This window comes from Rhodamnia argentea, chromosome 11 (assembly GCF_020921035.1).
Source record: "Rhodamnia argentea isolate NSW1041297 chromosome 11, ASM2092103v1, whole genome shotgun sequence".
In the NCBI taxonomy this organism is placed as follows: Eukaryota; Viridiplantae; Streptophyta; class Magnoliopsida; order Myrtales; family Myrtaceae; genus Rhodamnia; species Rhodamnia argentea.
Window position 1 is genome coordinate 18,480,995 of NC_063160.1, and position 25,228 is coordinate 18,506,222.

Below are 25,228 nucleotides of genomic sequence, written 5' to 3' on the forward strand. Positions count from 1 at the left end.
TTGTCGTAGGTATACAATTTGAGGTTTTTTGTGGTAAAAAATAGTTTGGGATAAATTTATTACGGGTATATCGGTTTGGAGTTTTTTGTGATTAAAAAAATAATTTGAGATAAATTTATTATATGTATATCAGTGTGGGGGGTTTTTTGTGATATTAATCCTAAAATCTATACTACTGGATGGAGGGACGCAGATACTGATTAAGAGCTACAACGATCGTTTACCCTTATTTCTTTTTCGTAAATCAGCAGGAACGTTGCGAGATCTTCTTGCTTGATTTCATTTCATAAGGTATATGGCATTTCACAAGTTTTTCGCATGGCTGAAGTTTTCTGAGTTCTTTGCTTCTTACATCTTGTCGTACTACAAGATCGTGGGGAAACTTTGCCATTTCAGATGGCGAAGCAGAGGACCTCGCGATTTCCAGCTCGCAAGTTGGCGCCAAGGTCATCCTTGAATCTGATCCTGACGCTGCTGCTCCTCATGTTCTCCCTCGTCGTGCTGATCCTCCTTGCCCTCGGGATCCTTTCGATGTACTGCAGCTCCTCCTCTGGCAACAGGCCGAAAGCGAACGATCTGGCCTCAATCGTGAGGAATACTGGTGATAGGTGGAACATATTTCTTGGCTGAAAGGAAAGTTTCTTTTTGTAGCACGTCGTATAGGTGAAATATGCATTGGCATAATAATTGTATGGTTTCTCGAATCTCTTGATCACTTTGAGCAATCCTGGATGTATTGAGACAGAATGCTATGCGATTCTTACAATTTTCCCTTTTACCAGTTCAGAGGGGACTGCCTTCCCGGCAAAAAAAACACAATAAGGACAAATATTTAGACTGAACTTAAGAGTTCTTGTTCACAAGTCATTCGACTCGTGATTCATAATGCAGGCTACGACACGGAGGATCCTAACCAATGCCGGAGCGGGACGACCCCCTCCCGATCCCGCCAGCGCAGTTAGCGACGGGACAACACCGGATGTGACGGGATCTACGAAGACCGATCATCACAATTTACACGCATCATCATCGCCATTGTCTAGAGTTCTTCTGCCCGGGCTACCTCCTCACGGAGCTCATGCTCTGTGCCGTGGCCGTTTTGGGTCCACTCACTCGCGTAACACTCAGCCCACGCCCAAACAGAGCCCCGTGTCGTATTGCGGTTCCCATGATCGCGGGATATTCGAAGATTGATCAAATTCTGATAGGCGTCGTCCTTGAAGTCAAGCTTTGACAAAGTAATGCAATGCTAATCTAAACCTTAATTGGAGTTTGTCATGACTTAATTATGGTTTCCACATGTTTTGGTTCCTCGTAATCCTCCGTTCATTAAGGGCCGCTATTCGTGTTATGATTAAGATTGAGGGCGGGTGTTCACTTCGTACTTTGGTTTCTAGACCACCTTTGGTGGCCGGTGTCTGATTGGGTTGGAGGAGTTAGGTGTCTTAGCACAAGACTTAACGAAAGGAAAGGACGATAGAACCCATTATGCTTTTTATTTGGTCTTCCATGTCGTTTGTGAGAAAATTATCAAAAAAAGTCATAATCTATTGTAATTGTGTCAATTCACTACTAAAACATTTTTTTTTTGCTAATTGAATCTCAAACCTTTTATAATTGATGTCAATTCAGTTTATTTTGCCTGTTGGCGTTGACGCGGCAAGTTTTTAATAATATCATAATATTTTTATTTTTAAAATTTTCTATCTTTTTTCTTTTCTTTTCTTTTCTTTTTGTTTAGGGCCGATAGGGGGTCGTTAGCCACCGGGCGAGGGTGGCAAGCCCTCGCTCGTAGCTAGGCCAAGGCCTCGACCCTCGCCAACGGCTTGCAGCCATCTGCCGGCGCTAACCTAAAAGAAGAAGAAGAAAAGACAACAAAAAAGTATTAAAAAAAATAAATATTAGAAAAAATTAGATATTAATAAAAGTTTGCCACGTCTACGTTGGTCATGACATAATTACAAAAGGTTTAGGATGCAATTGAGAAAAAAGTTTAGAACTGAATTGACACAATTGCAATAAGTTTAGGATTTTTTGGTAATTTTCCCGGTCTTTTGTTGATTCTTGGACAATATCGTATATGGCGAGAAATGTAAAAGTACAAACACCGAAAATAATCGTTGCCAGTGATATAAATGTTATTGAAAAGGTAAAATGAGTTGAAAATGAACACGAGCGATATGTGTCCTCGGATTGAGGGGGACCTTTACAAAAGTTACAACCCGGATATTTGTACTTATAATCCTCAATTACATAGATGGATACCAAGAAATTAAACAGCTTCTACGCAGCTCCTACTATGTACAAACAGTTGTAACATTTGCGATCGTTAGCTTCACTACTTGACGGTTACATTGATCCCATTACTTCACCGTTACATCGCGCGCCTCTCTCCAATTGATCGAGTTCATATCCATTCATCCACTCTTCGTTCCATTACTTAGCCTCTTTTCGCCGATACATCGGCTAAAACTGGATTTTCTTATCGACCAACCATACTATGTCGACTAGTTGCTCCCGACATAGGGATTTTCTGCCTCTGTGGCTCTCTTAATCGGCTCACGTCGATCGAGCCGTCGGGTAAACACTTGGGCATTTTTTGGTGAACAGATTTCTATCTCTTGTATTTAACTCTACGTAATGAATCTTTTATTTTCTCTTGCATGGCATTGTGCCTGCCAGCTAGTAGCTGGGGATCAAAGTACAATAATTATAATTCAAAAAATTTTGGTTAGGAAATTGTGATCTAACAATCTACGTGAAGAAAGATTGATGAAAATATATGGAAGGGTCCAGAGCAGAGATAACTTATCTTGTGTACTTCATTTCCATGAGCAATGGAAATTCTTTGCCATGTGCAAGCTCATGTCGATCAAAGACATGACTAGATAAATTTCTCCGATCGGTTGATTGGAATTGACTTCCTTCTTCTTCTTTTTTTTTTGTTCCGTCAATGTAAAATTCTCTTGCAGTGAATCATCTTCTTGTGCATTTATCTATGGTTAAACTGTTTTAGATCATCCATGCATGTGTTACCGCAGTCATATGATGAAAATGTCTGTGCCCCGTCTAGAAATATAACGTGTTTTTTTCTCTTCACCATCGCTGCCTTGATTGATGCATCACATGCGACTCTGGATATCTCCATGCTAATTGACATAATTCTAGCGCGCTCTATCGCATAGACATTTTCGACTCTCAGTTACGAGTTGCGGAGACACTAAAATGAATGCAAGGAGTTACGATTTCATGGTAACTGACTTGGATGAAGATACATAACACTCTCATAGAGGCTCAACAGGTCCTCCTAGAAAGCAATACACCCCAATCGCAATATGAAATTCTTCCCGGAATATCACTCTCTTGCTAGGAATAGCACATGACAATAACATACAAATCACACCCATCATCCCTACTTCATCATATACGACCTTATACTGGAAAATATGAAATTCAGCAGTAACTTATAGGGGCATCATTAAGGTATGTGATGATAATGATTTCAAGGGTGAGGAGTGGTCACAGAAGGCACTGGTAAGTCCTTCGGAATCAAGGGGATCGAAGGGAAGTCTGGAACTTTTGGGAATTCAGGAACTGGGAAGCTTGGCAACTCAGGCTTCGGCAAGGTTGGGATTTCAGGGAAAGGCGGGAGTTCGACCTTGGGCAGCGATGGGATCTCTGGGAAGCCGTCGGGTATTTCGGGCTCGGGGATCTCTAGCAGCGATGTATCGAGGAGATGGCGTGCTCGGGCTGAGCTCGCGCCGCCACTTAGGAGAGAGAGCGCGACGACCAGGAGGGCATATTTCATGAGGGATAACTGGTTTGCCATCGATCGCTTCAAGTTGGTATCCTTTGAGATGGGTATGAGAGTAGTTGTTTGAAGGCAGGTGTGTGTGGCTCCGTAGTGCAAAATGCGCACTGTTTTATAGACGGGGAACGGGGAGATTCGAGAGGATTTAGGACACGGGGTGATGTGAAAAGTTGAGATTGTTTGTTCAACTTCCTATCTGTCTTTCCATCCACAAGTTTAAAAGATCCTGTCAAACACCTCCAACTCCAAGTCTTGTTGCCAAATATGGGTTAGAACACTAAATAAATCGTCGAGTAGGTGCAATGCAGGATCGTTCTACTTTTTCTTGGACGGGGCAATCACGTCCTCTAGGATTACACGGCTCTCATTCAATCAGTAACAGCAGACACTTTAGAGGGTAAATGTGAGATGCATTGGTTCGATCACTAAGGCTGGAATGTGGCTCGCCATGCTAAGTTTGCAGCCACGTCTCAATTTCATTGATGAGGTTTTTAAAGCAGTTGTGGTGGGTTCATGTCCCTAAGTAAGGGCTTTGGTTGGTTAAGCATCAATGCGAGCGATGTCGACTTTACTTACCGAAATGAAATTGGCTGGTTATATGTCGTTAGGCAGTACTTTCTCCTTCTTAACTCTTATGTTCCCCGGCCTGGAGGGAACGAAGCGACTTCCTTGGGGCTCGTCACTTCTTTTCATCATTGAAGGATAATGTCGGAACAAGACACACTAAGATGTAAATTTACCAACCGACTGGAGGATTAACATTTGGAAGAACGAAGCTAAGGATGAGTCGTATAGCCAGATCTCATGAATACAACAGAATTGTTTTGGGTACTTGATTGGTATCATATCATCCCCGATCTACTTCTACGCCTGCCCAACTCACTCGGGAGCTGCTACAGTACTGTCAGTAGAACATGTGAGTTAGAATAAGTTCTCAGCCTTGTTAGAGCATTTTTTTTTTCTTTTTTTATGTTTTAGAGGATTTTGCACTTGTGAAATATCACGAGGTAGCTGTTGTTTGTGTATAACAGTTCGAACCTACTGACCCATTTGTTTCTGTTACCAAGGATTTTTTTTTTCTCTTTTGATATTTGTCTTGAAGTAGATTTTACTATAGCATTCCTTTTTGTCACTTTGCCTCCTTAAATATCTTCTGGACTATATCTAGATTTAAGCTTGAATCATGTTGGGTGATCTTGGGCCTGTCTCATTCCAAAAGCTAGTTCAAAGGTTGAGACTTTCCTTCATACTTATAAACCGACCACCAGCCCCTTCCACAACCGATGTAGGACAACCCCAACAAATCATTTGGCAATTCCTAAATCCAGAGCATGGAGGAGGACTTCAAATTCTGCAACTATGAAGTTGGGCAGAAGTATGAGCCACACTTTTTTTTTTTTTTGGTCGAAATAAGTCACACTTTGATTGCTTCCTTGATGGATATAATACCAGGAATGGTGGTCAGCGCATGGCTACACTTCTCATGTACCTGTAAGTAAATTGTCTGCATGTACTGTATCGTTGATCCCTAGATCTTCCTGGCTGTCTAGGTCAGTATTTCATTATCCTTTACTGTTTGCTCTATGGTACAGTTCAGATGTTGGGGAAGGGGGTGAGACAGTCTTTCCAGCTGCCAACGGGAGCTTTAGTTCTGTCCCTTGGTGGAATGAGCTATCTGATTGTGGGAAGATGGGTTTATCTGATTGGACAAGTGTTGGATCTTGGCTTTTCGAACCGTCGGGCAATTTATTGGTCAGGCCGGGCATGTGAAAAGAAGTCTCCGAGACAGAATGTTCTTTGCTCGATTTCTTTCAAGATGAAGACGACTGAAAACTGATCATTTCGGGAAGCTAACAGCTTTTGGCTCTTTGATCGTTTAACTTGCCTGCAATATATTACCAATTTCATGTTTCTTCATCCACTTCAACTTTGCATTTCCATCTCCACAGCAGAACCTTCGAAGTTTAAGCAGGTATTCAATCTAGGAAAAGTGACCCGCCAAAATTTGCAGAACATCATGCTTTTCCGGTACAATATGGCACGAATCAAGTTTCCGATCCTTTCGAAACTTAATTTCCTCATATATAATCGTGTGGTTACGGTTACAGACAATACATAAGAGCATTTGCCAATGCCATTCCAGCTGAGCTTGGCATTATTAGCAAATGAAAGTTCCTTGATCGACCGTATTAACTTGGGATTCCAGTTTATCACACAGATAAAGAACACATGAAAGTAAGAGTCAGCTCCAAAATGAGCGACCCTTGACAGCAATCATGTCCTTATTTCCTCTCGAAATGGTTTTATAGTAATCCAGCGTCCATTTCTCGAACGTGCAATCGACGAAATCATAGTAGCCGCCATGGAGTGAGAGGTTTCCCCTCATCACCTGTTCTTCTATCCATGGATAAGTGAGCAGATTTAGCAATGAGCGATTCACTGATTCCTGGACTCAGAAGCAATTTCGAGGCATTAGACCAATGCCATTCGTGATTTCAAAGTGTCATCTTATGCAAAACAAATCCAGATATTACTGCCTTGTTTTCTACCTTTTCACAGTGCCTGCACTGCTGGTCAAAACTAAGGTGAGAAGCAGCTTCCTTGGTGCTTAGTCTAGCATTTTTTCCGACTATAACCCAATTTTTGATGAAGCTACTGGAAGGAGATTTATCATATGAAAAAAAAGAATGAACAGTTAAAGCTGACTAGCTGCAACTGAAGAAGAATTAGAATATTCTTTAACACCCCAACCTTGAATTATCTCCATCTGCATTCTCCATGCTCATCAGTGCGCGAATGCCTCCGCAACAACTGTGGCCACTCACTAGTATATTTTTCACCTGTGCAAAGAAACTATTACTTGCCAAATCTAAATTATGAGACCAGAAAAAAAAAAAAAAACCTAAATGCACAAGAAGAGTGTAATTCTTATAATTCCGATTCGATCACAATCTCATCAAACTTTTCACCTAAGATACAGTCATGCAATTTCAACATTTCGCCTGTACCTTCACATCAACAAAAAAGAAACAAATATCATCATTATCCCTACCACCATACATAATTATCCTCCCTGTCTCATAATACTCAAAGTTCTTCTAAGGGAAAATTTTCTTCAATGAAATAAATCTTCCCTAAAATTCCTCAAGTTCTGTCGAGAGCTTCACAAGTAAACAGCACCGAAATTTTAGGTGAAATTTCCCTCTGAACTCTACAACAAGGGACAATGACTTCATGGTACAATTTTTACTATGATCTTTCACAATATGTACCACAATAATGAAGGCAAGCATGCCATGAGGTCAAATTACTTACTTTAAGAGAATTTACAGCAAATTCTAGAGCAGCATTGGTTTCTGATGGTCCGCTCTGCACAAACAATGGAAAAAGAGGAAGGAAGTACAGTTATGATATTCTTACAACTACACAGCAGACCTGATGCCTCCCATTCCACACCAAAATCTCCATATTCAAGTCATCAAACAGTATAACAACTTTAAAAAAAAGGAGAAAACCCAAAACAAAGAAAACCAATGCAAAAGGCCAAGTACGCACCTCAAATGGCGGCACAAGATTTGCCACATTCCGAACCATGAAGGCCTCCCCAGGTTCCAATCCTAGGATGACTGAGGGACAAACCCTGGAATCTGCACAAGCAATCACCATAAACTGTCGCTTGGAAGAGTTAGTTCAAGAGATATATACCTCTTATTCTTAAGCAAGATATTTGAAGCAAAAAGCTGAAGACAATACATCAAATTGTTGAATAAGGGAAAAATACACAAAAAGTGGATGTCTATGTATACATTATAGCTATAGTATACCTCAGGTGCTTGACTCTTGGCAAGACGGCGATAAAACTCTAAATTTCCCCTGCTTGCAGAAAATAAGATATGCCTAAGCGTCACTGCTCATCATAATGCATAAAATTCCAGCTGTCAATACAAGCAAAACATAGTTAAGTAAGAAGCTCTTACAAGTATTTCTTCTCTTTAAAAGTCAGAAACCGTTGCTTCATCTCACTGAACGAGTCATATCCTTCTGTTTGTTCTGCAGTCTTGCATTCATCTTTCCTAATTCCCTGCATCAGTTCTGGAGTCTCCTTTGATGCATTCATTCTTAAACCCTGCTTCTTCCTGCAAACAATCAAGCAAAACATGTGCAGGGCAAAAACATTCGTATCAGCTCATTGCAGCCAAAGATTTGGTCAGGCATGGACACCAACAAAAAAGAAACATTCTTATCTCTTAGGATCAACCCTGACTGTTGCATTGTAGTCGTGCGTAATCATAAGTGCACAACTTCTCCTAAAAATAAACCACCAATTATAATAATTAGAATACTTTCTACTATGTGATATATGTGCTATTCACATGCACACGACAATTTCAGTTACGTTACATGAGTCTTTGGAGTGGGGCAGAAGATTAAGGAACTTCTAGTTAGGGACAGTAAGCTTCTTAGACAGATATGAAATTGATGGTATCACAAAATCAATAAGTACAAAGCTTCAACATGCATGTGAGTGTCGTATTAATTTCACATTTCCAGAAACCAGCAAAAGGCAGGTCATATGAATGTGGCAATCTGAAACGAAGGAGGCTGAGACATTCCCTTGTTGTGTGGCCAGTCAAGAGAGAAAAAAATGCAAGCAACAAGAAGTTGCTGGTTAAGAGCGGTTACCAATTTAATACTTGCTCCTTCCACCAAATCCAGAAATTAAGAGCAGAGTTTCGGAGGAGCTCTAATACAAGCTATGTACCATCATATAGTCTATTTAAAGTCCATAGGGAAAAAAAAGGCGCTTAACCAAATTGCCGATGCCAAATAGTTGTTGCATCAATGACTGGACAAAGGAAGTTCATAGCTAGGCGCAGAAGTAACACCACCGACATATAATAGACCTCAAATCATGGCAATTCGTATTCCACACGAGTGCGGATTTTTCACTCTATAGAGTTGTTTGTGCCTAAATGCTTCTGGCATTCCCAAACGACATTGTCTATGTTACAACAGCTTTTACAACCTACTAATCCAACATGCTCAACTACCTTAACTAACATTGCTTACAAAATTAACAAACAGTAAGAGCTCCAAACTAGAATAGACTATCAATTCATATGGAGATAGCACTAGCAGCAGCCAATTCACCACATAAATAAAGCTTTTAGCAGAAAAACCAAATAAAGCACTAAATTACCTGGAAGAAGATCCTAAATTAAGATGGGTCTGCTCAGTTTCCCTTACTTTGAGCTTAATAGCAGAGATCTGCATCAACAATAACGAACGGGAGATTACAAATCATGCACAGACTAGATATATCTCAGACTCAGAGCGAGTAAGATTGGGAGAGATAACCCACACGGGACGTTCTCAGTGATCCTCTGCAAGAATCAGAGGGGGAAGAAACGAAACTTGGTGCAAGATTTGCCATTTCCTCCGAAGCTGAGCTATGAATAGAAGCTGTGCAGATCTCGACCAGGGGTCAGCAAAAGCAGAGGGTGATCGGCAACAGTTATTGGGACTTCAGATCTGTACGGGCTAATAAAGAAGTTTGAGAAAGTGGGGAAGCTGTTGGTGGGATCGACGGACACCTGTCCCATCTCCAAGAAAGACGGAGAAACCAAAGTCGGGCTGTCCGTAAAGTAGAGTGTCTGATTTTATAACTAGCCGATGCATAGGATTTTGTACTTATGATTTCATTTCTAGCGTTTGAGGTCGCTCTCGCTTTATTCTCCGAGAAAACCAAGTGCGGGCCTTTTTGTCGTTCAATGATCTTCTGTGCTTAACCTTGGGCCCAACCCGGCCATCGGACCTCGCAACCATCACAAAGGCTTGACCCGAATCGCTCATCCATTCACAACCGATATAACAGATTGATCGTAACGTTGGTTGGTTTCTATCTTGAAATCTGAGTTAGCCTACCCCAATATGGAACCAATGATTTCCTTTCGTTTTTTTTTTGGGGGGAGGGGCGGGGTTTCCTTCTATCCTAAGTTTGTCAATATTAAAATAAATAATCTACTAACTCAAAGTTTGCTTGAAAATAGAAAAATAAAAGGAAAAAGTAAAAATATTTGGCGGGTCCATCCGTCCGAACCGATTATTTCCAAAGTGAAATTGAGAATCGGACCCATCACCCGAAGAACCACCTAGAAATCGGCCGGTTTGTCCGATTTTCGAGTTGGATCGGGACTTATGCGCATCCATCACCGCAGCTGACCCGAAATGCCCCGACAAATGAAACCGGGTCAGATGTTTCAAAAAGCTTAAAGCGAACGCTGAAAAGGGGGGACGCTGGCAAAGTCGCACGATACACGAGCGAGGGCGCGAGGAATCAGGGTTTTACGAACAACCTCGGCCTCCCTCCGTGCGCTAAAACCCCGTCACTGTCTCCTCTTTCAGCTCTCTCTTTTAGCTCCCCCATCGATCCCAATCATCCCCGTCATCTCTCCCTGCTTCTTGCCGTATCTTCTCAACTTTCCTTCTCTCTCTTCCTGCATTTTTTGAACGTGCCCGGGGGGTTGTTTGGCTTCGAGTTGTCGATCCGAAGTTATGGCTACGAGGGCTTCAAGGAAGTTGATTTCTGATTATATCACCAAGAGGGCGATTTCGAGTTCCGTTGGGAGCTGCCGGCATTGCTCTTCCGCTGCAGCATCTTCTCCAAAAATCCCGCATTTCTCCATGAAAGTAAGCTCAACGTTTCCTTTTCTTTTTCCCAAGGTCAAATTTATGACAAAAAGCTTGATTTCAGCATAACTTGATCAAAGATTCATTTGGCCGATTTAGTGAAGTGCTTGCTTTAGGATTCCTGTGTATTATTTTGTTGGCCTTCAGGGCAAAAGTGGCAATTACGACTTACTTAGTGCTAATTTAAATTATTACCTCCCTTTCTATCATATGAGACGCAAGTGCTCGTTGTGATACTTAGAAGTTGAAACTTAGTTGCTGAATCTGGGTTTCATAGTTCAAAATTTGGTCGCGGATTGTGGGGTTAGACCTGTTTATGACTTTATCAGCAGTGGAAGAACTAGTTACTACTCAGAAGGTAAGAATTGGCCAAAATAGATGGATTTAGGACCAGAGAAAAGAGATATATAGAAGGTATTACACGGAAGTCGTGCTAACCCAAATATAGCGATTCTGGCGCAAATGCAAGTTGAGTTCTGTTAGCATGAGTTACAGCTTAACATAAGTTGTTGTGATAGAATCTGCCAACCTGTAATTTTGACATCATTTGGTTTTTCGAATGCTGGTTTTCAAATGTTCTTTTGCCGCTATCTGTACATGATGTGTTAAGGAATGTCAGATGTCAATGGCCATTGGACTATTATTACCAAACTAGGTTTGGCTAGGGATAGTTTAATCTCGTCACACTTCCATTTTCTTGAAATTATGTTCAAATTTTTTCTCGGAGGAAAGTAATTCTGTGTTTGGCCTCGTCTGGAATCTTGAGATAGGTTACCCTAATTTTGGATTTTCTGTGCTTAATTTTCTCTGTTGAATAGTTTTCTCAACTTTTTATTGCCTGTTGGAGATGAGAAGCTAATTATTATCTCATGACGCCAATGCCATACAAATACCGATCAAAATGCTTCTCTCAACAAATCACTTAATATATTTTTTTTAAAAAGTGCAAATTGCCTGTTTGATTCAGCATGTTCAAATGTCGGAAGTTATTCAGTTCCCGTTGATTATTAATTTTCCAAAGATTCTGCTCAAGCTTTCATTTATCAGCCCATACATTATTCTCATTGCAACTTTAAATACATTTCTGACTTCAACATGTAAAATTGGTGTCAAAACAATTGTAGCGGAGATTGCTGACAGGAGCCACTATAGGCCTGGTTATAGCTGGTGGTGCTTATGTGAGTACTGTAGATGAAGCAACTTTCTGGTACCTGTCGTTCTTTAGATATAATTTGAACATCTCTTTATTTTTGGTAACGAGATTTACCTTTTCATCATTTCGATTTCCAGTGGATGGCTGTTCTCAGCAACCAAACTAGTGAATCCGTTCTTTGCTCTTCTAGATGCTGAGGTTGCCCATAGACTAGCTGTTACAGCTGCTTCTCGTGGCTGGGTTCCTAGGGAGAAGCGGCCTGATCCGGCAAATTTAGGACTGGAAGTTTGGGGAAGGAAGTTCTCCAATCCCATAGGCCTTGCTGCTGGTTTTGATAAAAATGCTGAGGCTGTTGAGGGTTTCCTAGGGATGGGCTTTGGATTTGTAGAGGTGGGCTCCGTCACACCAGTACCACAGGAGGGTAATCCAAAGTCGCGCATCTTCAGATTGCGTAAAGAAGGGTGAGAGTTAATTCATTTTCTCATTGTCAATTTGATATTGATGTTGCTGTGCTAATTTAGGCTACTAAGTTATCTTCTGGGGGCGAATGCCTTTTAACTAACATGGAGGTTCTCAATATGATTGTGTAATCATTTCAGCCTTGCCTTTGCTTCTTTGAGGATATTCATACTTTCTTTTTTCATTTTTGAACAGTGCCATCATAAACCGCTGTGGCTTCAACAGTGAAGGCATAGTTGCTGTTGCTAAGCGACTGGGTGCTCAGCATGGTAAAAGAAAGTTGGATGAAACCTCAAGCACGTCCCCTTCATCCAGTGAGGAAGTAAAACATGGAGGAAAAGCTGGTCCTGGCATTCTTGGTGTAAATCTTGGGAAGAATAAGACAAGTGAGGATGCTGCTGCAGATTACGTACAGGGGGTCCATACATTATCGCAGTTTGCTGATTACTTGGTAGATTATTTGTTATGCTTCCTGAGAATTTCATTTGTGCAAGTTGCATTAGTTCCAACCTGCAATACTACTAGCTGGCCTTGCTTGATGTGGTGATTAATAGGAAACTCTTAATTATACTGAGAAAGCTTCTGTAAATCATGGTGACCTCTATTCTCAGTTACTTGAGGATTTTTGGAATTTGAGTCAACCTCATCTTCTAGGACCCATTGTTTTGACCATTCACATGCTGTTTGTTTCCAGGTTATTAATGTTTCATCTCCAAATACTCCGGGATTGCGTATGCTTCAAGGAAGAAAGCAGTTAAAAGACCTTGTTAAGAAGGTACAAGTAGTCTGAGTTCACTCTAAAATAGCATTATTAGATGCAGGTCTTGTTAATATCATATTTCTTAAGATTCAAGCTGCTCGCGATGAAATGCAATGGGGTGAGGAGGGTCCACCTCCATTACTTGTTAAAATAGCTCCTGACTTGTCTCGAGAAGACCTTGAGGACATTGCAGCGGTATGCAGTTTTGTCCTACTGTTTAAAATGCCTTTTCTTATTTCTTCCGTTTAATGTTCTTACTGTCCTTTTGCTCTTCATTACAGGTGGCTCTTGCTCTTTGCCTGGATGGATTGGTAAAATTTCCTTTCTGGGCTTTCCAATAGTCTTTTCTCAGTAAGATGTAGGTTGGTTGAATGAACTAACCGTCCACATGAATATAATCTTTGGAAGTTTCTTTATAGTTGTTGACTGTCAATTGCTTCATGCACTGCTGAAAGTTAGCAGAAATATGGAATCAATTGAATAGAAACAATCGAATCGTAAAAGTATGCTTCACTCTACCATAAACTTAGATTGGAAAACCACTAATGACCCAGAAACAGTTAGAAGTTTCTAACACAATTTTTTTTTTTTTTTGTGCTTCCCATGTGACACACTGAGGGGTTGGAGTTAACATTCCTTTCCAATAGCAATGTTCTTTATCGATAGAACTGCCAGCTACCAAATGGCGATCATGTCATGACTTCTTAAATCTGTCACACTTTAAAGGAGGGCAATAGTGGATGCCTGATAGATTCTGTAGTGCTTAGCCAGGAAAGATATGTTGGGGACCTTTCTGTTCCAACTATAACACCTTGTAACAAGTTTAAGTCCTCAACTATTCATCAATCTGGGCATTGCTTTTCCATACTAGTCTTCACATTTAGAAAGTAAAAACTGTCCTGAAAATTTTCATTGATGCTATACTTGAAACCCTTATTTTAACTACACATTGTTATCGTACACGTCTACAAAATGTTCTCCTGTAGTACTTTCTTATCAATATAGTATTCATTGAGGAACTGCTGTCGGACAGTGTTATTTTTTGTAGTTGCTATGCCATGTTTAAAGCCCTTTTGTAATTTGTCGAGATTAAACTACACATCTATTTTCTTCTCTAGATCATATCAAATACGACCATCTCTCGACCAGATCCTGTGAACAAAAATCCAGTGTCTGAGGAGGCAGGTGGTTTGAGTGGCAAACCTCTCTTTAACTTGTCTACTAGAATCTTGAAGGAGATGTACATTTTAACACGGGTATGTTGGACTCTCATCTCGTGTGGCTTATTTTAACTATCTTGCTTGATTGTTTGAGAATATGGACTTTTTCAAGGTTATAATGATTGGAATGGATGGTTTTGGCTCGCATAGGGATTATTTGTATGCCCACACTGTTGTTGTAGTAAAGGATAAAAAATTACTTTTTGGTTGGGTTTGGGCTCTAGGTATTGTTAAGAATGCAAAAGTGATCTATTGAGATACGTGCCTTTAAAACACTCACATATGGCAAGAAGGACGCCAATTTCCAGTGTACCATGCAACGGCCCTTTGTATGCATCGGATTGTGTGTGGACAACTAGCTGTGGTCTTCCGAAAAAAAAAAAAAAAACACACACTATCTGTGGTCTTATTTCTTGCAAATTTGCTTGAACTGGTATTTGTATTTTTCCAGGGAAAAATACCTCTGATAGGCTGTGGGGGCATAAGCAGGTAAAAAGCTCTTCTTTTTGGCATCACGTTTTCAGAACTATTTCCGGCATTCTCATTTCTTTCCTAATCTTGTTTTTCCCTAATCAGTGGTGAAGATGCATACGAGAAAATAAGAGCTGGTGCTTCTCTTCTTCAGCTTTACACAGCATTTGCTTATGGGGGTCCTGCCTTAATTCCACAAATGAAGGTGTGTTTTTGGGCTATTTTATTGACATCTTATCTATTCAGTTTCATCATTTTTCTAATTTCAACCCATTTTTGCTGTCCACCTTTGGAAAATGCATATGTTGCCTGTCGTATGATATGCTTGTATTTTCTCCCAGGCTGAACTGTCGGAGTGCTTGGAAAGGGATGGTTTCAAGTCTGTACTTGAAGCAGTAGGTGCAGATTGCAGATGATTAATTCGAGGCTTGTATCATCAGGCTTTAGGCAAATCTCGTCAGAAAGAGTTCGACCTTTTTTCCTCTCATGGGTTGATCATTTAATCTTTGTGTTTTATATAAATCTGGAGCTTTTTCCAATTATTCGCTCCATATTACCCCTTTAATTCCTCTGAAGATTTGTATGGTGATTGGGACTCTGGGACTTGTGTGTATTGATACCATCCCATGTATCCGACATTGTCGAAATTCTTGGAGGTATTTCTATTTCATCGAGGGAAGGGCAAAAAATGCTTCTTTTCTTGGTTTTATGGGGCTTGCCCGGATTATAGCTGCATGTGTAGTTTTGTGCGATTTTCACAATTTCGGGGGCACTGTGCTAAGTGACCATGCTATTCCTTTTGGGCATTGCGACTGCGAAGGTCATTATGTACCGGCTGGCAGCAACATGCGAAGAGTATACTTGACGGACTCGCATTAACCAGCAATTTCTCGCCAATTGATACGACAATCACTCATCAAGAAATAAAGGGACACAGTTTTGAAAGAAAGCACCATGGAATTATCGGTTCCTCTCATCTCATATGGAATGAATACTGCACCAAATAATGCCAGAATTACTATGATTTTTACTAAGATCGAGGGATTTGTGCAAGATCTTATTATTGTAAGTTTATGCAAGTGAAACCCGGGAACAAAGTGATTGGTTCATTTGCATACACCATATGACGTTGCCAAATCACTTGTTAATGGAGCTACCAGTAAGTACAAGAATTTCTCTACTGTCTTTACAATGGAATTGACTTGCTTGAACAACGGTTTTTTTTTCCCTGCTCTATCTAAATCTTTTTCTTTTTTTGGTTGAAAACTCTATCTAAATCTATGGACTTGGAAAAATCAATTAATGTAATTGAATTTGATAAAGTCATCCAATTCATAAAAGGAAAAAGGCCAAAGTTTTAGTTTATGTTAGGTTATATCCTGTCTAAGACAATTGATTTGCCCTTGTTCTTTTTCATCTCAGATTTATTCCATGAGTCAAATTAAAAACCACCACAAACGGTCTTGTAATTCTCCACTTGCCTCAAGAAGCGGAAACATAGCAGCTTTTCCCGCTAAAGACCAGGTCTTTTATGTAGCAAGAACCATATTAATCATCACCCACATCACCAATCTCTGCTCTGCCAAGGCCAACAATAGTCACTCACCATTTCCATTCGCAATCTCCGTTGCCTCGAAGCCGCAACCGGCCGCCATGGATGAGGAGTATGATGTGATCGTTCTCGGGACAGGTCTCAAGGAATGCATTCTCAGTGGCCTCCTCTCAGTTGATGGTCTCAAGGTTTGTAATGTCAAGTTGAGATCTTTACCTGGTTTGGCATTGATCTTATGGTATCTGATATGTGGTTCCCTGAGTTTTGTTGATCAAAACAGGTCCTACACATGGACAAGAATGACTACTATGGAGGCGAATCAACCTCACTCAATCTTAACCAGGTGAAGCTTTTAGCCTTGTGTGAAAACAAAAATTGAGACTGCTTCGGCAATTTCATAAATTGATGATAAGTCTTTTTCTGCTGCAAATAGCTCTGGAAGCGTTTCAGGGGAAATGACAAGCCTCCCGAAAGTTTGGGACCAAGCAAAGAATACAATGTTGATATGATTCCTAAGGTAGTGACAATATACAATCTCGTATCTACACTATGCATTATGCAAAGATTTTAAGCTTGTTTGCATCTCTGCTCAAATGCAAGTTGTCCGTTGTTAGAAACGTTGGAATCACATCATCAAAGCACACTCTTTCACTTATTCTTGACATTTATAACATATATTTCGCCCATTGGTTTGAAGGTTTTTTGAATGCATGCATTGTTGCAATGATATTTTTTTTTTTCCTTACGTGCTTTTTCCAGTTCACAATGGCTAATGGTGCTCTGGTGCGCGTTCTCATTCACACGGATGTCACAAAGTATCTGAACTTCAAGGTTGTGGACGGTAGCTTTGTCTATAACAAAGGAAAGGTACGTAACACGCCTTCATGTTGCGATTTTCATTCTTTCTAGTGAAAAATCTCTCAAATTTGTGAAGTCATAAGTCGAAATTTTTCATGGTCTGAAGTGAGACTAATACAAGGCCATCTTGACTCTAGATTTATAAAGTTCCAGCCACTGATGTTGAAGCGCTGAAATCGCCTTTAATGGGGCTTTTCGAGAAGCGACGAGCACGAAAGTTCTTCATTTATGTCCAAGACTTTGAAGAAAGTGATCCGAAATCTCATGAAGGTTTGGACCTGAACAAAGTTACAGCAAGGGAAGTTATCTCGTATGTTCCTCACGCCTTTCTGTTGCATAAGAATTTGTAATTTTCATACATCCACAGGTATAATTGTATAATATCTCTATCACTCTCAGTCCCTCTCTCCTTTGCTTTTGGCAGCAAGTACGGGCTAGAAGATGACACGATTGATTTTATCGGTCATGCCTTGGCACTTCATATTGACGACAGTTATTTGGATAAGCCTGCTATGGATTTTGTGAAGAGAATGAAGGTTCCAATTTTCTCCACCATCTTCCTAATGATTCCCTATATAAAGGACTGTTCTGATTTTTATCTATGCTTGATTGAGTTGCGAATAGGACTCCCATCTGCAAAATGAAGCATATCTCTTAGGCATTTTCAGTTAACATCGGGGCGATAGACACATCTGGAATATTACCATATAGTTCGACTGATGACGTGAAGAGTGATGCATTGAAACTATCCAAATATGCCGACAAACACCAGAGGATTGGGGGACTGAACAAACATTGTATTATGGCCGAGGATTTCGGGAAACTTCATCAGAAGATGAGAGCTTCATGTGTGCAAAGAAAATAGTGCACTTTGCCACTTGTAGATATTATTGCTATCTCTTCGTATCACGAATGGGACTGCCTTCAGCGAAATGAAGCATATCCCTTAGGCATTTTCGGTTAATAATGATAGAGCGATAGATGCAAATCTGGTACATTGACATATAGTTTGACAGATGATGTGAAGATTGATGCATTGAAAATTTCAAATATGCCGACAAACACCAGATTATTGAGGGACTGAACAAACATTGTATTATGGCTGAGCATCTCGGGAAACTTCATCAGAAGATAAGAGCTTCATCTGTACAAAGAGCATAATTAGTGCCCTTAGCCACCTGTAGATATTCTTGCTATCTCTTCTTAAATGCTGCTGATTAATAAATACTCTTGGCCAAAGCCATATGATGGTAATCAGTTCCATTTGCTTTTTGTCATCTAAAGCTCTATGCAGAGTCTTTGGCACGTTTTCAAGGAGGTTCTCCTTATATCTATCCTATGTATGGACTTGGAGAATTACCTCAGGTTTGTCCTCAACCTTATTGCTCTTTCATGCATCAAAACGAAGTATGGTGTGCTTTGCAGTGACTTAAATGCTCTATTGCCAGGCATTCGCACGTCTTAGTGCGGTTTATGGTGGAACTTACATGCTTAACAAGCCACAGTGTAAGGTCAGTAAGGGGATATATGTTCATATGAAGAAAGTTTGAACTTTTCTGAGTGATGTGAATTGTCAGAGTAAAAGTGAGATCCAATTTGTTTAATGTGAGAACGCAGTTGCCGGAGAAAGAATTAATCTCTGTGGTTTGCCAATCCAAATGACAGGTAGAGTTTGATGCGAGCGGGAAAGTCATCGGTGTCAGTTCTGAAGGGGAAACTGCTAAGTGCAAGAAAGTTGTTTGTGATCCATCATATTTGCCTGATAAGGTGAGCTCTCACATTATGTCAAGAAGAATGAAAAGGCACAATTTTGGCATGGAAGGTCACCTGATAAGAAGCCATCATTGCAGCTCTGGCATCATATTGATCATGTGTCTTTTGCCTTTGGCTTGACTTCATAGGTCAGGAAGGTTGCAAAAGTCGCTCGTGCTATATGCATAATGAGCCATCCAATCCCGGATACCAATGATTCTCACTCAGCACAAGTCATTTTGCCGCAGAAGCAACTCGGCCGTAAATCAGATATGTACGTCTTCTTCACTTGTAGTTGAAAAAAAAAAAAATTGCCTGTGCGTCCCTCGGGATATGGATTGAAGTTATAGAAGAACTCCCTATCTTGCTTAAAGTTGTATGGGACCTCTCTATCTTGCTTTGCATGTTTGTCTGCAGACTCACGGTTCACAGCAGATACATTCTAGCCTAGGCAGAAAGCATACTATACATGTCTGACAGAATTATGATCTTAGGAAATATGAAAAGGCCTACAGCATCTGAAGATATAACTGGATTGGTCTGAGAAGGCCTCTCCCGTAATGGCATCCTTCATGTGGAGGCCGTAAAACTTTCGGCAGGAAAAGCTCGGTGTAGGGAACCAGCACCCTGTTTATGTGCTCCTAGTTTGATTCGATCAAACATTTAATACATGAGAATCGACTTCCAAATAGATATATAGAAGTTTAAGATGTGTGTTGAACTTGTAACTTTCTTTCAGGTACCTGTTCTGCTGCTCCTATGCTCACAATGTAGCTCCAAAAGGGAAATACATAGCTTTTGTGACTGCTGAAGCAGAAACCGATAACCCTCAACAAGAACTAAAACCTGGTATCGAGTTACTTGGTCCCGTTGATGAAGTATTCTTTGATATATACGATCGATATGTGCCCACGAACAACCATGAAGTTGACAACTGCTTCATATCAACTGTGAGTTGATGTCCCTCTCTCCTTCTCTAGGCATGTTTACTTTGGGTGAAATTTCATGCTGCCGATTATGTACTTTCTTAAGAAAGCACAAATTTAACTTCAGAATGAATCGCATTTTGGCCCTACCCATGCCGGGTCTTTCATTTATTCTAGTCACAAGGAGGTGATAGTATTTTGAGTTTCAATGGCTCTAACAAGTAGTTGCGTTCTTTTGCCAGGGATGCTGTTTTTCAAACTGGTCATTTTAGTAGTAGAATGGGTACGCCTTCCGAGTATAAAATAGCTTGGAACTGAAACTTGTTATATGTTCCATATAGCTAATAATTCAATGGGTAGAAGTAAATAGCTCAATTGGAAGGACAGTTTTTACTGACATTGACTGCTTCGAAATGTCCTGCTTTGGCTTTGTGTTATGCAGTTGCTAGATATATTACTGACCAGCCGAAATTTTGCAGAGTTATGATGCATCTACACATTTTGAGGACACAGTGACAGATGTGCTTGCGATGTACAGTAGAATAACTGGAAAGGTAACTTGACTTTATACTTTTCTCATTTATTTGGAAAAAGCTGTAAGAATGAGGATAATATAGAGTAGTACAACATTTGAACAAACGCAACAGGAAGCAGCACAGGTTTCTCTTTTTTTGGCAAATTTGCACAGATATGGTGATTATGCATATCCTAGCAAGCGTATGTAATTAACAAGTCACTAATGACAACAAATGCTGTCAAGAGAGGATTAATCATCTTGTACTTGGATAATAACAGTGTTTCGACTTTACAGGTTCTCAATCTTTCCGTTGACCTGAATGCTGCAAGTGCTGCCACAGGGCAATGAGTTTCTTGAAATGCTGCCTTTGCTATGGCTACCCTGCACGGTGACCTGAACTTTTGCTGCACATGGCAATTTTTTTGTTCCTCTTTTCGTTCATCTTATAATTCAGTAAAATGTGACATTCAGAAGCACATTTATCTCAGATTGTTGTTTCACTACAATTTTTCTTCACAACCACTCAGAAATAGCGACATCATTAGCCGATATACGACACTTTGATCCTGAAGTAGCAGCCCTTTATGTTCACGAGTAAAAGCACAGAAAACATGGGAGATCCTTCCAATGCACATCTTACTAAGGTGCTTATGCCAAAATTTCACATGGCGTGGGAGCTCACAATATCCAAGGTGAATATGCAAAGGCATCTCAGAAATCTAAAGGAACGCAAAGAGGGAACAATTTGATATTCAAGATTCAACGTCGATTTAATCATCTTCACATGTGATCACTCAAGATGATGAGACAAAAATGTGCAGCCCCAGGACGGGCTCCGAAAAATCGAATACATGCATTGAGGCATGAAGATTTCTTATTCCGCAACAATGAGAGCCCTTTTCACCTTTTTATATACACTAGGGCATTTCATCTTGAAAAGACCATCTATTCTGGTGGATTCGAATCCACAGCCGTGGAAAAGTAAAAGAGGGACATTTTTAAGGTACAACAGTGATACACTACAACCTTCTTAATTTTTACAGCACTTGTGCACTTAATAGGACAAACGACTGACGATGTCTTAAAAGGATTTTAAGACTAATTGCGAAAATTTGGATACTTAATTACGATGGCGCGTTGTATTGTTGTACGATAGAAGAGTAATGCTAAAACTGGGTCAGCCGATGTAAGAGAAGAAACAAATTCCCAATCCGCATTTGCCAAAGCCCCAAGTCAAATAGAAGAGTAGTGCCATATATTCAAAGTCTTGACAAAGACTATGATTAAACGTTGGTGTGAAAGAATCACCTCGTCATGAGTTTAGGCTGAAAACCAACCTTACCATTGGCTATCAAGCTGCAGATACAAATGTAATTCGCCTTCCAGGCTCTCAGTCCTGAACATGGAAGGCCATCGGGCAAAAATGACGGCAGAAATGTCTGCCAGCTCTCATACTTGATTCCAAAAACACAAATTTGAAACATTTCATTTTTTGATGGAAAGAAAGTAACACATCTCCCAAATAAACAAAGAAGCAATGAGGGGCTACAATTTCTTAATACAAATTTTAAGCTCTCTCTCTCTCAGGCTGTGTCTTCCATCTCTTTGTCGCTCAAATCAAGATCCGCCAACAACTCTTCCAAGGGAACAGAGGGAAGATCCCCATCCGTTACAGATGCCACCTCGGATGGCTGGTAATCTCTATTTCGGTATAGTGACATGTTGAACCTGATATCAGGATTTTCCTCGAGATCTCTCAAGAATTCTTCATACTCAGTGTTCACCTTCTCCTCATCGGCCCTGTTTCTAGTCTCGTCAACCTCCATATTGAGAGATTTAAGCTTCCATGAACGAGGCTTGCCGCGTTTCCGCTGCTGCTTCTCCTCATAGCTCTTCTTTATGAGAATTGCCTCAGGAAGTGCGAGGCCTTTGTGTTTCTCCAGCTCCATGTCATTTGTATTTGTACCATAAAGGTCATAACCGAGAGCATAGTCACCAGGGCTCAAAAGATGACCCAGATGTGTCCTAATGGAGAAAGTCCGGTCATTCTTCCCGAAATCTGATACACGAGCCACCTGCGCATCAGCTAATGCATACCTTGTGCCACCAATATTAACCTCAGACGATACCAACTCCACATCTAAAACAATATACTCGACAAGCTGTCGACTAGTAAGCAGGGACTTAAATGATGTCCTCCAATATTGGTCAGCATATAAGAAACATTGCCTCAGAGTAAATGGATCGAGTAAAGCAATGCTGTTGGTAACTTTTGAGCATATAACAAGAGGACCAAAATTTCCCATACTCAATGCAACTTTAGGAGGCAGGCAGATAAGGTCCTCACGACAGATTGGACTTATCTCAACTGAGAAAGTGTGCTTGTAGTTGTAGTTGTTGCTCTTCGAATCATGAGACACAAGTTGCTTGTCGCTGCGACTCTTTACTGGAGCAACTTTACCAATAAATTCAACAAACTTAACACCATGACTGCGATTGGCAAAGAAAAAGTCAATTCCCTGATCCATCTGCTTGATTTTTATGGCATGAGCCGCAGCGTCGTGCTTGAGTATCAATTGCTCCAGGTAAAAGAATGTCCTTCTGTGAGAAACATGCTGCCTTAGTTGAACAGCAGCAACCCACTGATCAGGGTTAGCCTGAACTCTGGAACAGGACTCACACATGTGCTCTTGCTGAACATACTCAACCACATAGGCTTGCTCAAGTATTGCACCATTTAGAACCTCCTTCTGAACTCTTAGCCCCACCTTAATTCTCTTGGAGTGAGGTTCAGTCCAGACAAATTCCGCATGGACTAACCTGACTCTATTCATATTCTTCAGTCTCTTGACACAAAAAGTCAAAAGCTCCTTCGACTCTAACTGTGCTTTAATCCATGTTCTTGGAGGCTGCAAGTAGCATTCACATTCAGGACAATGAGTAATTATAACATGCTTCTGTAGACCTTCTGTGATGTCAACCTCAGACCGCAAACATTTGACGCACATATTGGCTGCATTAGGCACCATTGGAATGCCACATTTGCAGCACAAAACGCTGCCCACAGTTTGCTGAACCGTAAACATGCCTGCTTCTTCAGCCATGCTGACTATCTGCACTATACTGAAAATTCACGGATAAAAAAAATCAGAAAACCAGAAAATCCAGAGAAGAAATCAAAGCAACAGGCATACCAGCTAAGCCAGAAGAGAAGCAAACAAGACCATACAATTTACTCATTAAACTTTCAGCTCCGGACAATTAACAACAGTCGAGCTTTTGCTTGTTCCCGTGAGAACAAGACCGTTGAGCGCGGATTCCTAAAACTGAATCAAGTTTTGATTTCCGAGTCTAATTATCGCAATAACTTCGTAAACTTGAATCGGATTGGCTGAAAACCGTTCTCCGCAGTCCAAAATTCAGAACTTTTTTCATTAAAAGTGATCAGTCTAAAGTCCAATCACAGCAAATAAACAAAATTCGTAACAATGATCTCACAATCCTCAACTATTCAGGGGACATGAGAATCAATCTCATCGATGCTCCTCATCGCCAACGAAATGTAGCGACACACGAACAAGCTGAATTCGACAACAACCAACTGAACAAGAGCAAAGCACTGACCACGGATTCCGATCGGAAGAGACAAAAATGAAGAACCCAGGAACGGAGACATGTAAAGACACATCCCAAGAAGATGAGGGGAAAAACAAACCTTCCTTGAATTTGGCGGCGCGATGCGCAAGAGTACGGTGGAGCTTGGATTGAGGATTGTTGAAGAAGAACAGGAGGAGGAGGAAGAAGTTGAGTTGATCTCCCTCTAGGGTTTTAAGTCGGTCTTACATCTTGGAAGGGGACACGTCACTGGCTAAAAGAACACCCAACAAAAAATAAAGGAAAAAAAAAAGAAAAAAATTATAAAAGGAACTGATAATTAGGCAATTTGTACATTATAAAAAGAACTGAAAATTAGGTAATTTTTACAATATGACCAATATCATAATCTATGTATATTATCTATATTCCAATCCTTCTTTGAATATCATCAATCCGGTAGATTAAGTGACTTGACTTGAAATCTTTTGCCTTAACGAATTCTTTTGACTAGAGATTAGAGTTTTATACTTTTGTAAAGGTAGATTACTAAGTGTAATTTACTTGGAACTTTAGAGGTGATTCACAATTATTGTGGTCAATTACTCATTTGTGGTTATAGGTCCTACGGCTTACGGTTATTTAAGATTAAGTTACTATGATAATGGTCAATTACCAAATGACATCATTTTAATTTTACGAACTTTATAGATAAGTCACTACTCGAAAAGGGAATATTATTAACAAATTTTAGTTATTGGAGGTGTTATATTAACAACAATAGTCGTAAGTGATGACCTATTGAGGAAAATTACAATGTTACTGGATAGTTATTAGGTGATAGCATTGACATGTTATATAGCACAAAAGAAATTTACTATTAATAATGGAAAATCACTAACCGGTATAAACTATCAGTTACGACAACTTGAGGAAAATTACAGTATTGTAATCCTCAAAACGAGTAACTTACACAGTAACATCTCTTAAGCAAAGCAATTTATCTTACAAGAAGTAAATCAAAGCAGTAATTTACCTAGTAAGATTTAATTAATCTTAAATGTAGTAATTACTCTTGCACTTGGTAGATTGAGTGAACGTTCATCGTTGATGAGCGTAATTATACTTATTTATAGTAAAATGCTAAAAAAAATCAAATGGTTGTAACATATCTTATTCTATCGTAAATGCAAAATGATGCACGTAATTTATATTTTGTGTTTGTAAAATAACTTCCCGAACCGTAAAATATCCAGTCCTAAATATTTCCGCTTCCTCTCATTTGCGCCGCGAAATGCAAAAATTATCTTATGAGTCGTAAGTTGCTTTTTACATCGCTAAATTGTCCACAAATAGCCAGTCACTTTTGCATACGAGATGGGGTGGCCATAATTTCTACACGGGACCCAGAAGTGCCCTCAAATGAGAACTAAAAGTATGGCACAAGATCGGCACAAGATCAAGA

The 25,228-nt window shown here is 40.1% G+C and overlaps 5 protein-coding genes across 7 annotated transcripts; 3 read left to right on the forward strand and 2 right to left on the reverse strand.

Moving 5' to 3' along the window:
* The first annotated feature begins 396 nt into the window (after positions 1–396).
* LOC125312963 (probable prolyl 4-hydroxylase 10) lies at positions 397–5,581 on the forward strand. The gene is made up of 4 exons (XM_048273061.1): positions 397–601; positions 3,526–3,820; positions 5,264–5,302; positions 5,404–5,581. Exons 1-4 carry the CDS (start codon positions 397–399, stop codon positions 5,579–5,581), a joined length of 717 nt encoding a protein of 238 aa, XP_048129018.1.
* A 234-nt stretch (positions 5,582–5,815) lies between these two features.
* On the reverse strand, positions 5,816–9,444 carry LOC115747362 (beta carbonic anhydrase 5, chloroplastic). 2 transcript variants are annotated; one of them, XM_030683500.2, is made up of 9 exons: positions 9,174–9,444; positions 9,012–9,079; positions 7,789–7,947; positions 7,636–7,684; positions 7,367–7,480; positions 7,127–7,180; positions 6,563–6,651; positions 6,361–6,463; positions 5,816–6,257 (listed from the first exon to the last, which is right to left on the reverse strand). In XM_030683500.2, exons 1-9 carry the CDS (start codon positions 9,243–9,245, stop codon positions 6,054–6,056), a joined length of 912 nt encoding a protein of 303 aa, XP_030539360.1. In that variant the 5' UTR covers positions 9,246–9,444; the 3' UTR covers positions 5,816–6,053. The 2 variants fall into 2 exon arrangements, with proteins under 2 accessions (XP_030539360.1, XP_030539359.1); XM_030683499.2 differs by having other exon boundaries at positions 6,361–6,466; positions 9,174–9,442.
* A 637-nt stretch (positions 9,445–10,081) lies between these two features.
* Positions 10,082–15,271, forward strand: LOC115747361 (dihydroorotate dehydrogenase (quinone), mitochondrial). Its single transcript, XM_030683498.2, has 11 exons — positions 10,082–10,501; positions 11,626–11,708; positions 11,792–12,115; positions 12,309–12,564; positions 12,808–12,888; positions 12,961–13,068; positions 13,155–13,184; positions 13,992–14,129; positions 14,545–14,582; positions 14,670–14,769; positions 14,906–15,271. The coding sequence occupies exons 1-11, from the start codon at positions 10,367–10,369 to the stop codon at positions 14,978–14,980; spliced, it is 1,368 nt and encodes a 455-aa protein (XP_030539358.1). The 5' UTR covers positions 10,082–10,366; the 3' UTR covers positions 14,981–15,271.
* A 756-nt stretch (positions 15,272–16,027) lies between these two features.
* LOC115747311 (guanosine nucleotide diphosphate dissociation inhibitor At5g09550) lies at positions 16,028–20,643 on the forward strand. The gene is made up of 13 exons (XM_030683424.2): positions 16,028–16,304; positions 16,397–16,459; positions 16,550–16,633; positions 16,876–16,983; positions 17,112–17,284; positions 17,399–17,510; positions 18,259–18,339; positions 18,423–18,485; positions 18,640–18,741; positions 18,876–19,000; positions 19,466–19,676; positions 20,132–20,206; positions 20,464–20,643. Exons 1-13 carry the CDS (start codon positions 16,218–16,220, stop codon positions 20,515–20,517), a joined length of 1,338 nt encoding a protein of 445 aa, XP_030539284.1. The 5' UTR covers positions 16,028–16,217; the 3' UTR covers positions 20,518–20,643.
* Positions 20,644–21,425: 782 nt separating this feature from the next.
* Positions 21,426–24,031, reverse strand: LOC115747310 (60S ribosomal export protein NMD3). 2 transcript variants are annotated; one of them, XM_030683421.2, is made up of 2 exons: positions 23,885–24,031; positions 21,426–23,292 (listed from the first exon to the last, which is right to left on the reverse strand). In XM_030683421.2, exon 2 carries the CDS (start codon positions 23,271–23,273, stop codon positions 21,753–21,755), a length of 1,521 nt encoding a protein of 506 aa, XP_030539281.1. In that variant the 5' UTR covers positions 23,274–23,292; positions 23,885–24,031; the 3' UTR covers positions 21,426–21,752. The 2 variants fall into 2 exon arrangements, with proteins under 2 accessions (XP_030539281.1, XP_030539283.1); XM_030683423.2 differs by having other exon boundaries at positions 21,426–23,282; positions 23,885–24,007.
* Positions 24,032–25,228: the final 1,197 nt, after the last annotated feature.